The sequence below is a fragment of the Mobula birostris genome, chromosome 14, assembly GCF_030028105.1.
Source record: "Mobula birostris isolate sMobBir1 chromosome 14, sMobBir1.hap1, whole genome shotgun sequence".
NCBI classification, from domain to species: domain Eukaryota; kingdom Metazoa; phylum Chordata; class Chondrichthyes; order Myliobatiformes; family Myliobatidae; genus Mobula; species Mobula birostris.
In genome coordinates this window covers 38753269-38765656 of record NC_092383.1, presented here as the reverse complement: position 1 = coordinate 38765656, position 12388 = coordinate 38753269, and the positions used below count along the sequence as shown (strand labels likewise).

General features: G+C 40.9%; 1 protein-coding gene across 6 annotated transcripts in view; it reads right to left on the bottom strand.

The window, feature by feature from the left end:
• Nucleotides 1-12388, bottom strand: part of arnt2 (aryl-hydrocarbon receptor nuclear translocator 2) — a 393077-nt gene that overhangs the window by 83294 nt on the left and 297395 nt on the right. For all 6 annotated transcript variants that reach the window (XR_011889078.1, XM_072278401.1, XM_072278402.1 and 3 more), the window contains one exon: nucleotides 1977-2076. Coding sequence is in view for 5 of the 6 variants with exons in the window: in XM_072278401.1 (XP_072134502.1) it covers nucleotides 1977-2076 (100 nt within the window). In the remaining variant the exon portion in view is untranslated. The remainder of the gene's footprint in view (nucleotides 1-1976; nucleotides 2077-12388) is intronic.

Below are 12388 nucleotides of genomic sequence, written 5' to 3'. Positions count from 1 at the left end.
TGTCCCTTTTTATCCCCCTGCTGGGGTATCGCCTGTCCATCACTTCAAACAGTTCAGGGTTCAAAGGGGGAGCCGATCTTGACAGCTCTCCTTCCTTCATTAACATCTCCAAATGCTGCTCCATTGTTTTCCTTATCTTTCTCTCTCCTGAAGACAGGTGGCAGACCAACCAACCGCTGATTCCACTGGTGCCAGCCCAGGCCAGCTACATCTTAATCTATGTGTATTCTTGTCACATATGGTACCTCCTGCCTGATAGCAGGGGTAAAAGTGATTGTTGGACAGTTGGGAGAGATCATTGACAATGCTAAGAGCCCTGAATATGCAGCGCTCCTGTTAAATATCTGTAATAGGTGGAAGAAAGATGCTTATGGTCCTCTCAACAGTCCTCACAATCCTTTATAGGGACTTGCGGGTAGCATCCTGGTAAATCTCCTCTGAACCCTCTCTAAAGCTTCCACATCCCTCCTATAATGAGGAGACCAGAAATGAACGCAATATTCCAAGCGTGGTCTAACCACAGTTATACAGAGCTACAACTTTACCGTGTAGTTCTTGAACTCAATTCCCAAATAATGAAGGCAAACACACCATATGCCTTCTTAATAACCCTATCGAATTGCATGGCAACTTTGAGGGATCTACAGAGGTGGACCCCAAGATCCGTCTGTTCCTCACTGCTAAGAATCCTGTCCCTAGCCCTTTATTCTGACTTCAAATTCAACCTTACAAAGTGAATTGTTTCACACTTCTCCAGGTTGAACTCCATCTGCTACTTCTCAGCCCAGCTCTGCATCCTATCGATACCCTGTTGTAACCTACGACAACCTTCTACACCATCCTCATACCTCCAACCTTTGTGTAACCTGCAAACTTACTAACCATCGCTCCATCTCTTTACCCAAATCATTTATAAAAAACAAGCAGAATCTTTTAAAGGTTGCTGCTTTCACCACCCCTGAAGGTATTGAGCTCCACCTACTCTCTTGGTGAAAGGACTTTTTCTCATCTCCTGTCTTTCCTTCTATCAATTATTTAAAATCTACTCTATATTTTGTACAAACTCCCTGTTAAGGGAAATAGGGCCTTTCACTTTGCCCTATCTGGAATTTCAGAAGGAAATAACCCCAGCCTACCCACAGTTGCCTCACAGGTATAATCTTCTATTTGTTGAAAATCTTTTCTATATCCTCTCCAGTGCAGTAACATCACTCCAGTAACAAGGTGACCAGTACATATGTAGTACTCAAACCTTACTAGAAACTGGACTGCTTTAGGCTATAATTTCTTGTCTTTAAGGGCAAGTCTCATTTTGTTCTGTATTGCTGCAGGGTGCAGCTGACAAATTTAGACCATTTTGCCAGATACATAGGACATCAAGACAAAGTGCTAAGCATCGAATCTTATAGATGGCTTACTATCTGGTCCACTGAGGAGAATAAAGAATACTCCTGGACTCCAATATGGCAGCTGGTTCCTGAAACACACATAAAATGCTGGAGGAACTCAGCAGGCCCGGCAGCATCTATGGAAAAGAGTACAGTCAATGTTTTGGGCCAAAACCCTTCATCAGTAAACATCTGTCTACCAGCCGGGTATTTTACAAGGTAATGTATATTCAAATCGGAGAGAACAGAGCATGTCAAAGTGGATCAACATACCACGTTGTTATAGGAAGTTGAAAGAAACCAAGGTAACTTGGTTATTATACAAACATGCATGATGTGCAACTAGAAGTTCTAGCATAATTTTATGAATAATAGTGCAACTTTCAGAATGGAAAGCAGAATGTCATCAGACCATATTTGATCAGAAGTTCTTAAAGGAAGAATGAACGTACTGCCTGTAAGATCACAAATTAATGCTATTAAGTAAAGGATGAACAAACATCAAAGAATTATTATACTACATGCAGGTGCCACACTCACATCATGTCAGGTTAAACCACTTTAAACAACAGCACATAAGAAATATACCTGAATGTTTGTCCTGCACGTCCTGTCTGGAATGAATTTCCTTGTGAGTAGATCTGCTGGCTTCCAGCAGCTGACGGTGATGACATTGTCTTCTTTTCACCTATGTTAAAAAAACATCATTTAGTACAAGCACTGGATCACAGGAAGATTACTGTTTGGAAGGATGTCATTTAGTTCAATCATTCTATACCAGATCTGTGCAAGAACAAATCAATTAGTCTCATTCCTTGCCATCTCTTCACAGCCTGCAAATGGATGAAGTGTAATTAACACAATACCTGGCATAATTTTTGTCACATGGCAGCTCTGAGAAATCTATGTTTCACCACAAAGCTCAAAGGCTCACCCATAGTTTAAAATAGAAAAGCAAGCATACTGCAAAGTACTGAATATTAAACAATTTTATTTTTTATTTGTGTAGAAGATCTGCTATAGTGTAAGAATAGACATTAGAGCGCTCATGAACAGTAAGGGACCAGGTCCAGACACCTGGCTAAAATTCTGATCCAGTGGGAATGTTGTTTAAAAGCACAGACTCTGCAATGATTTTAACATTAAAGCTGCACCAATTGTATTGTTTTCCTCCACGCAGGACAATGGGAGATGAATCTGAAAACTCCTGTCTACCAGCTGAATTTACTTGCTCTAATGCCCCAAAGGGGTTGTGATCATTGCCTACTCCACTGCTTGAAGCCACAGATCTATCTGGGAGCATTCACTGTAAACATATCAAGTCAATGACAGAAACAAGAACTTTAATTTTCAGAAGCAGCATTGCAAAACTTTGAGGTAAAGACCACGGCAGAGGTCTTGCATGCTTTAGGGCCCAGAAAGCCATTCAAGTTATTAGATATTCATGTTTGAATATACTTTGTTTTAATTGTTATACTGCAACAGTTCACTGTCCCTGAAGGCTTCCAGACAGCCACCAACATTCCAGTCCCAAGGGAACGACAGTAACTAGCCTAAACAATGACACTGTGACACTGACCAAAAAATCGTGGTGTTATACTAAAGGATAGTATAAATTCCAACCTTCCAGCTATGTTGGACCCTTTCCAGCTTGCCTACTGCTCAAACCAGTGGGTGCACTGATGATGCTGTAGCCTTGGCCCTCCGCTCCGTCCTGTCCCCATCTAGAACACCAGGTTGTTGGCCATTGACCAGCTTAGCATTTAACACAATCACCTCTCGGGGGTGGCAGGTAAACTGTCTTGACACTCCTCTCTGTAACTGGATCTTGGACTTCAGTCCAAGTTGGCAGCAATATCTCAATCTTCATCATGCTGAGCACTGATGCCCCCAGGGCTGTGTGATCAGCCTGCGGCTGACTCACGAATGCATTGTAAGATTCAACTCAAACCACATCATCAAGTTCACTGATGATACTAGAGTGGTTGGCCTCATCAGCAATGATGAACCGCCATACAGAGAGGAGGTAGAGAGGCTTGTCAAGTGTGAGAGCAACAACCTGAGTCTCAAAGTGGACAAGACAAATGAGATGATTGTGGACTTCAGAAGGGCGCAGATCAACCATTCTCCATTGCACATCAATAGCTCTGCCATGGAGAGATGAAGAGCACAAAATTCTTTGGTGTGCGCCTAACCTATGATTTAACCTGGACCCACAGCACATTCTCATTAGTTGAGAAGGTACAGCAGTTTCTACACCAGTGATTCTCAAAGTGGGCAATATAAACCCACTGGGGGCGGTAGGAGTTTCTAAGAGGGCAATAAAGATAAAAGGGGTGGTGGGGGCTGCTTTGCAGCAAGGGGGCAGCTGAGGGATTACAGGCTTAAATTAAAAAATGAATTGATTTGAACTGATTAAACACATGATGACGTAAGTGGCATCATGTAGCGAGCGACAAACTGTTGGCCAAAGCTGTGCGTGGCAGCAGAAGCAGGACTGAGTGATGTTACCATAACCAGGGAAGTTGGTGAGGTTATCAGCAATCCATTTGCAAGAGATGCTACAGGTACAACAATAAAGGAGAGTCACAATTCATGTTGAGATAAAGGTCGAAGCAAGTATAATATAATGGCCAATAGATGTTACTAACATAGTGGCAAAGTAGACCAGAGTCACAGTGAAAGATTGGCTACAGCAACTGAAGTTGAATTGGGAAAATATAGGTAGTAAGAAGGTAGCAGATTCACTTTACTGGAAGACATTGCTAACATGCTGTCTGAGGCCATTAGGTGTATAATAGTATTTTCTTCTCATTATCTTCTACTTAAGAAGATTAAATTCTAACAGAAGCAATGAAGGAATTATACAGGCATAATGTGAAACTAAACAGAAATACATAATGTGAAGTGGTTTATCTTGGCTTATGTGCAGATGCATATGGTTTGAGGCTTAAAAAATTTATAAGCCGTCATAAATGCTCTGAAGCCTGCAAATGTACCTGAACTGGGTTCTTTCTTGGAATCAGCATACTATTACACACACTTTCTAAAGAATTTGGCAACAGTACTCTTGACCCTTCAGTATCTATTGAAACAAGGTGTCGTGTGGACCTAGCACATACAGCAAAATGTGCATATAATTAATATGAAATACAAACAGGCAATAAAGTTCTCCTTATCCATTTTAGTACCATTAAGGTGAGTGTCTGATGCTTATGACTATGACGTAGAAGTGTTCATTAGCTACCTGATAGTCAGGAAAAAGCCATTATATTTTTATCTTTAGGCCCAAAATCACCAAGGGGAGCATCAACAGCACAACAAGAGGCCATTCATTTGTCTCAGTACAAAAAAGATCGACACAAGTTGAAGGTGAATACAACAGCAAATAGATCACCATGATTACCTCATCAATGCTTGAAGAACTATATGTACCCAAACACATGCAAATAATGAATTTCTGGTGACAGTTATTGAAATTGCACAGCAAGCCTGGAAATAACTGGTTGGATATCATGCTTATGAACAACTCCCAGAGATGAGTTCAGGAGATGTTCAGATGAAGAGCCAAGACTATTTTCCATCTGTCAAAAAGTAGCTATCATGATATTAAGGGTAGTTAACATGGGCTCATGTGTGGTACTACCAGCTGTGTTAAGACTGAGAGCATTTACAAAATGTATTGAGATAGGGACAGATATTGTGCACGATTTTATGCATTGGTCAGGTATGGACTCAGATCTCAAAGAGCTGAAAAGTACATGTACTGTCAATAATCACAGCATTCTTCAACAGCAGGAGCTACAACAATAGAGCTTGCAATGTGTTCGGTATCTGTGCGAACAGTAGCCAGCAAGATGCCTCTGAAGAAGAGTTTATCACAACAATTTAGACTAGTTCAAAATCAAAACTTATTATTCTGAAGCTGAAAGAACAGACCTGTAAGGAGATCTACTGCACTTTTAAACTTGTGGCAAGTCTGAACCTATAGCTTGTTTCAAAATTAAACATTACTTGCGTGATTAATATTTAGAAATACAGTTCCTATAAAAGATATTCATGCCCTTTGGAATTTTTCATGTTTTATTGTTTTACAACATTGAATCACAGTGGATTTAATTTGGCTTTTTTGACACTGATCAACAGAAAAGACTCTTTTGTGTCGAAGTGAAAACAAATTTCTACAAATTGGTCTAAATTTATTACAATTATTAAGCACAAAATAATTAATTGCATAATTACTCACCCCCTTTAAGTCAGTGTTTAGTAGATGCACCCTAGGCAGCAATTACAGCTTTGAGTCTGTGAGGGTAGGTCTCTATCAGCTTTGCAGATCTTGACACTGCAATTTTTCCCCATTTTTCTTTACAAAATTGCTCAAGCTCTGTCAGATTGCATGGGGATCATGAGTGAACAGCCCTTTTCAAGTCCAGCCGCAAAATTGAATTGAGGCCTGGACTCAAGACATTAACTTTGTTGTTTTTAAGCCATTCCTGTGTAACTTTGGCTTTATGCCTTGGGTTTTTATCTTACTGGAAAACAAATCTTCTCCCAGGTCACAGTTCTCTTGCAAACTCCATCAGGTTTTCCTCTAGGATTTTCCTGTATTTTGCTGCATTCATTTTACCCTCTACCTTCACAAACCTTCCAGGGCTTGCTGCAATGAAGCAACCCCACAGCATGATGCAGCTACCACCATGCTTCACGGTAGGAGTAGTGTGTTTTTGATGATGTGCAGTGTTTGGCTCACATCAGACATGGTGTTTAATCTGATGGCCAAAGAGCTCAGTTTTGCTTTCATCAGACCATAAAACCTTCTTCCAGCTGACTTCAGAGTCACCCACATGCCTTCTGGCAAACTCTAGCTGAGATTTCATGTGAGTTTTTTTCAACAGTGGCTTTCACTTTTCCACTCTCCCATAAAGCTGTGACTGGTGGCATTGATCTGCAGATAAATGTATTGTTGTTGATGCTGCTCCTTTGACCTGTGCGATATCTTCTGTACCAACTTTTACAAGGAAACTCAATAATTTATTAAAAAGGCCAGATACCTGAACTACATTCCCATTACTCTTACAAACTCACACTCAGCCTGACTGTTGCATAAGAGATACAGAAACCCAGTGAGGGGGTTGGGGATTGTAGCCCAGAAAGTCTTCAAAATGTTTCTTCCAGTCAGCACTGACTGCCTGTCAGTCCTTGATGAAATCTCCATTCTCCAAGGCCGGAGTTGACTCCCTCATCAGGAAGGTTGGGATTTTTCATTGATATCCATAGCATTTTTGTTCTTTGGTCATGAATCAAAGGATATTAAGGTGTTCATTAATTTTACAAGGGTGTGTCACTGAGATGCCGGACTACCAAATCCAACCTACTAATTTTTCTAGCAACCTATGCTCCTCATTTTCAATAATTTCTATCATTCACTTACACATTAGGGACAATTTACAGAGGGCAGCTAACATAATAAGATACTTACCTTTGGGACATTAGGAGGAAACCACACAACCTGGAGGATATCCATGCAGATACAGGAAACACAAGAAGATAGGAGTTGGCCATTTGACCCCTCACACTTGCCCTAGCACTCAATATGACCATGGCTGATCTGCCCCAAGCTTTAGCTCTTCTCCTGTGCCAGTTCCCAACAACAGTGATTCCCCTATCTTGCAAAAATTGACCCTGTCTGACTTTAAATACAGGTTGGAACTCAAGTCTGGCACCTTTGAGATTTGACTGGTGGTGGACCACAGAAATAGCCTCTGAGCATTAGAACTGTCCCTTTTACACACTGACTTACTGGGCTGCATAAAAGTTTCAAGAACCACTTGTAACTCAAATCTTCTGTAAATCAGAAATGCTGTCGTCTGGCATTACAAAAGTTGCACTGGTAGGTGAATTAGCCAAAGAATGCTGATCCAATATTTTAGACACCTTTGAAAGGAAAACCGTCTCATCTCAGGAAATTTGTTTAGTGAATCTCTTTTGGTCTGCCTCCAAGACAAGTATATCTTTTCTTAAATAAGGGGACCACAGCTGTGCACAACAGTCTATATGTGGCTTCACTAGACCCCTGTACAATTCTAATAATCCTCCTCTATTTCTACCTCCAACTCCCTTTCGTTAAAGGCCAACATTCCTTTTGCCTTCCTAATTGTTAGCTGCACTTGCCTGCTAACATTTTCTAATTCACACAGAACTCTGTTGTACTTCACTCATTTGCAATTTTTCTCCATATTCATAATGGTCTGCTTTTCGATATCTCTTACCAAAATGCATAACCTTGCATTTTCTGACACTTAAGTCCATCTGCTAAGTTTTCCCCCCAGTTATTTACTACCTATATCCTGTTGCAGCATCCAAATATCCTTAACACAAGATGTCCCACCCATTTATATTAGTGTCACTGGCAAACTTAGAAACCTTGCCCTCTCCCCCTGCAAGATCATTTACATAAATTGTAAATAACTGTGCATCAAGAAATGATCCTTGGAGAACTTAAGAGTTACATTTTTCCAGTCTGAAAAAGATCCATTTATTCTACCATTCTCTATCCATTTTACCAACTATCAATTTCACCTGAACCTATGATTAACCTCCTCACTATCAACAGCACCACTGTTTTTTATGTCACCTACAGAATTTCTAACCAGACTTCTTACATTCAAACCTAAATGGTCTACATATAGCAAGCATCGTGGGAATCAGCACTGATCCCTGTGGTCTAGTAGAGGTCACAGACTTCCAGTCATGAAAACAGATTTTGCTTCCAATTACCAAGCTATTTTTGGATCCTATTTGACAACTTGAGATGGTTCCCTTGGGCTCTAAATTTTTGTACCTTGTCGAAGGGTTTACTCAAGGACACACAGGCTATACTCATCAATACATTTAGTTACCTCTGAAAAAGTCATTCAAATTGGTCAGACAGGATCTTCCATTAACTAAGTCATGCTGGCTCCCTTTGATTAATGCTTGGAAGCACAAAGAGACTGCAGACTGCTGGAGGAACTTGGTGAGTCAGGCTGCACCTGTGCAGGCAAAGAGACGTGGTGCTTTGTTGCTGAAAGGGAACCAAGTGCAGCTGTGGAGGCAAAGGGATATCAACATTATGGGTTGAGACCCTTCAAAGTGCAGGTTAATCTTGCCCCTAAAATTTTGTTCCAATAATGTTCCCGCCACTAATGTTAGTCTCATAGGCATGTAATTTCATGGCTTATCCTGTTGCTCTTCTTGAATAAGGGCAGCACATTTGCTGTGCTCCAGTCATATGGTACCTAACCTGTGGCCAGTAAAGACTTAAAAATCTTTGTCAGTGTCCGAAAGACCTTCTCCCTTAGAAACCTTGGGTACTCCCATGAGGGCCTGAGTATTTATTCAACATAGTGCTTGTTACGATGTCCATTATCTTCATTTTATGAATAATAATGATTTTCATCCTTTCTCTCCTTGAATTCACACCTACCTTTTCTAGCTCCACGCAAATACTGCCACTTGAGTCCCCTAGTCGATCCTACACGTTCCCTAATGACCCTCTTCCTTAAAAATACTCATAAAATGCTTTGAAGATGTCCTTAATCTCATCTGCCAGTGATTTTTCAATCCTTTCCTTTATCCTCCTAATTTCTTCTATAATTACCCTCAACAAATTCTATACTCCTGCAGGGCCTCAATTATTTTCAGTTTTCTACATCTGTCAAATGCTGCCTTTCTTTTCTTTATATAACCCTTGACTTCACTTGGATTTGCTGTTTTGTACCTTCCACCCTAATGGGAATATACATACTCTGAACTCTCGTTATTTTACCTTTGAATGGGTCTCACTTTCAGAGCTAGACCTACCTGCATGTCACTTCTTGCAGTCATGCCCCGTCTTATGAAATCAGAACTTCCCTCCAATTTAGGACCTTAACTTTTGGACCACCCTTGTCTTTCCATAAAAATAATGAAACTTAAGAGTTATGATCACTATCTCCAAAATGCTCTCCCGCTGACACTTCAACCATCTGATTAGCTACATTCCCTCAGACTAAGGTCAGATCTGCTTTTTCTATAGTGAGACTATCTGTGTACTAGCTTGAAAAGCCTGGGTGTACTTTAAAATCTCCACCTCCTACACCTCTCAGACCAAAGCAATTCCATTTAATACCTGCGGGTAGGTGTTCTGATAGTTGTTTGTGAGTGGGAGGGGGAGGGTTTTTTTTTAATGCCACTGTCGCTGTTCATTTTCTGCTGGTGAGGAGGTCGGGGATTGTTATTGTTGGTGTTTTCTGTCTACAGGGAGAGGGTGGAGATTTGTTGCTATTGCCATTGTTTTTACTGTGGGGTAGGGGTGAGGGATTCAGGGGTTTGAGAGTTTTGTTTCTTTTTCTTTTCGTGTGTATTTCATGGTTATCTGGAAAATACAAATATCAGAGTTGTACGCCACGTGCATACATTAGCAATAAAATGAACCTATAAACCTCATTTGCAAAGCTAATATCCCTGATTCGTAACTCTGCAATATCTTCTTCCATATCAGCAGCTGACTATTATGTGGACTGCAGCATACTTCTACCTACGATGAGTCGAGGCAGGGGAGTTTCGATGCCCATCCAACTAACCCGGGTGCCAGGCTGGATTGCTCTAAGCGCCAAGCCAATTGGTCGAGAACGGCTTTAGGCTGGGTGGCATGATCTAGGCCCAGAGGTGGAGTGTGGGTCTTAATGCAAGGTGCAATCCGTTGTTTGCATAATTTAAACACTGGCCCACATTCGCTGGAAAGGCAGGGTGTTGGGACTGGAGGCAAGTTGGGCTGAGTTTGCTCGCTCTCTCTGTGGCACTAAGGCTGTCAGACTGCTCCGGCTGCTGTGCTTCATGCCTGTGAGCTTCGCGGCAATTTGCTCCGCTAATATAATGAACTGAGATCGAGGCTTTTGGCCTACTCCTTGCTGCTCCAAGGACTCAGTTTGGTTCAGAATGCTTCTATTGTTTACATAAATTTGTGTTTTTTTCTTTCTCTGCGAAATGGGTGTTGGTCTTTTTTCAATTGGGTTCTTTTAGATTTCTTGCTTTGTGGCTTCCTGTAAGCAAACAATTCTCAAGGTTGTATAATTTATACATTCTTTGATAATAAATGTATTTTGAACACCAAGGTGACCGACCCATCCTCCCCTTGGTGTGGCATTTTTTTGAAAAGCTTTCTAGGATTTTACCGCTCATTACTGCAGTGATGAATTCCTTAATCAATACTGCAATGTCATCTCCTCTTTAACATCCATTCCTCCTACACCTGAAGATTCCAATGACGAGTTGCCAGTCCTGCATCTTATCTCTGTAAAAGCAACAAAATCATCTTCCATTGCACTGATCAATGTTCCAAGTTCCTTCCCTTCACAGAATACTCTTTGCATTAAAGCAGAGGAAATATAGGACTAATCCATGCATCAGACCTGCCATCCACGAAATCAGTGTAGCAAACCTTTGTTGTATTCTCTCTGTGGAAAGAACATAATTTCTTAGATAAGCTGACCAAAACTGCACAGTCTTGTAATGTGGCACGTTTTCCTAACTAGCTGCTGCACTTGGCTGTTCCTTTTCAGCAACAAAGTACCGTATCTCTTTGCACTTCCCCCTTTCCCAATTTATCACCATGTTTATGTGCTTAATTTAAAAATTAATTTGTTGAAACCTTTTAAAGCTTAACCTTATTAACACCAAGGAAATGATTCTTCCAGTCCAAAAAAAGACCCCAAATCCAAAAAAAAAGCTCAAGAAAATTAGTACATTATGAATAATAACTGATTAATACCTAATTACTCTGGAAGGTGGACAGAAATTTAGAAGAATCAGAATACATAGCTTAAAATGGAAGTTCTTGAATAAGTGAATGCTTAAATACAGATGGAAATACTGGTTAAAAGATGTACAGGATGTTTGCCTTCATTGCCTTGACATAGAATTTACATGCAGGAAGGTTATGATACAAGATTATATCACAACAATGCTACAATTCTGCTGGAGAGAGCGCAGGGGAGGTTCATCAGGATATTACCTGGACTGGAGAACTTTAGTATTCAGGATAGACTGGGGAGGCTGGACTTACTTTCCCTGTGTGTAAAAAGACTGAGGAGTGACATGATAGAAGTATGTACAATTAGTATTATATATTATTAGTTAGTAAAGTAAGTACATGTTCGACACAGCATTGTGGGCCGAAGGGCCTGTACTGTGTTGTAGGTTTTCTATGTTTCTATAATGAGACCATAGAAACAGCAGAGTCTTAATTTTTTCCCCATGGTAGGGGTATCAAAAATAAGAGGGTATAGGTTTAAGATAAGAGGAAGGAATTTTAAAGGGGATCTGAGGGGTAAGTTCATTTTATACAGAGCAGTTGGTAGCTGGAATACATTGCCAGAGGTGGTGGTGGAATTAGATAAAATCACTTTCATTGAGGTATTTATATAGGCATGGAAGGATAGGGACTTAACGTGGACAAATGAGATTAGTATGGATGGGCACAGCAGACAGCACGTACATGGAGGATGAAAAGGTTGTTTCGATGCTGTATGATTTCAGGATTCAAGTACCATGTAGGTTACCTCCAAGGGCTCCAATTTCTACCACATCCCAAAGATGCATAGGTTGAAGCTAGGTGAGTGGGAAAGGTCAAGAGTGGAGAAGAAAGATTCTGATAGGAGAGGAGTGTGGATAATAAGAGAAAGGGAAGGAGGAGAGGACCCAAGGTACGTAATAGGCAGGGGAGAAGTAGTAAAAGGTCAGATGGGGAGGGGATAGAGGGAGGGAGGCTGAATAATTTCACCAGAAGGAGGAATCAATATTCATGGCATCAGATTGGAGGGTACCCAGACGGAATACAAGGTGTTGCTCCTCCACCCTGAGAGTGGCCTCATCACGGCAAAACAGGAGACCATGGATTGACAAGTCGGAATAGGAATGGGAATGGGAATTAAAATGTTTGGCCACCGGGAAGAACTGCTTGTGGTGGAAGGTGCAGAGGT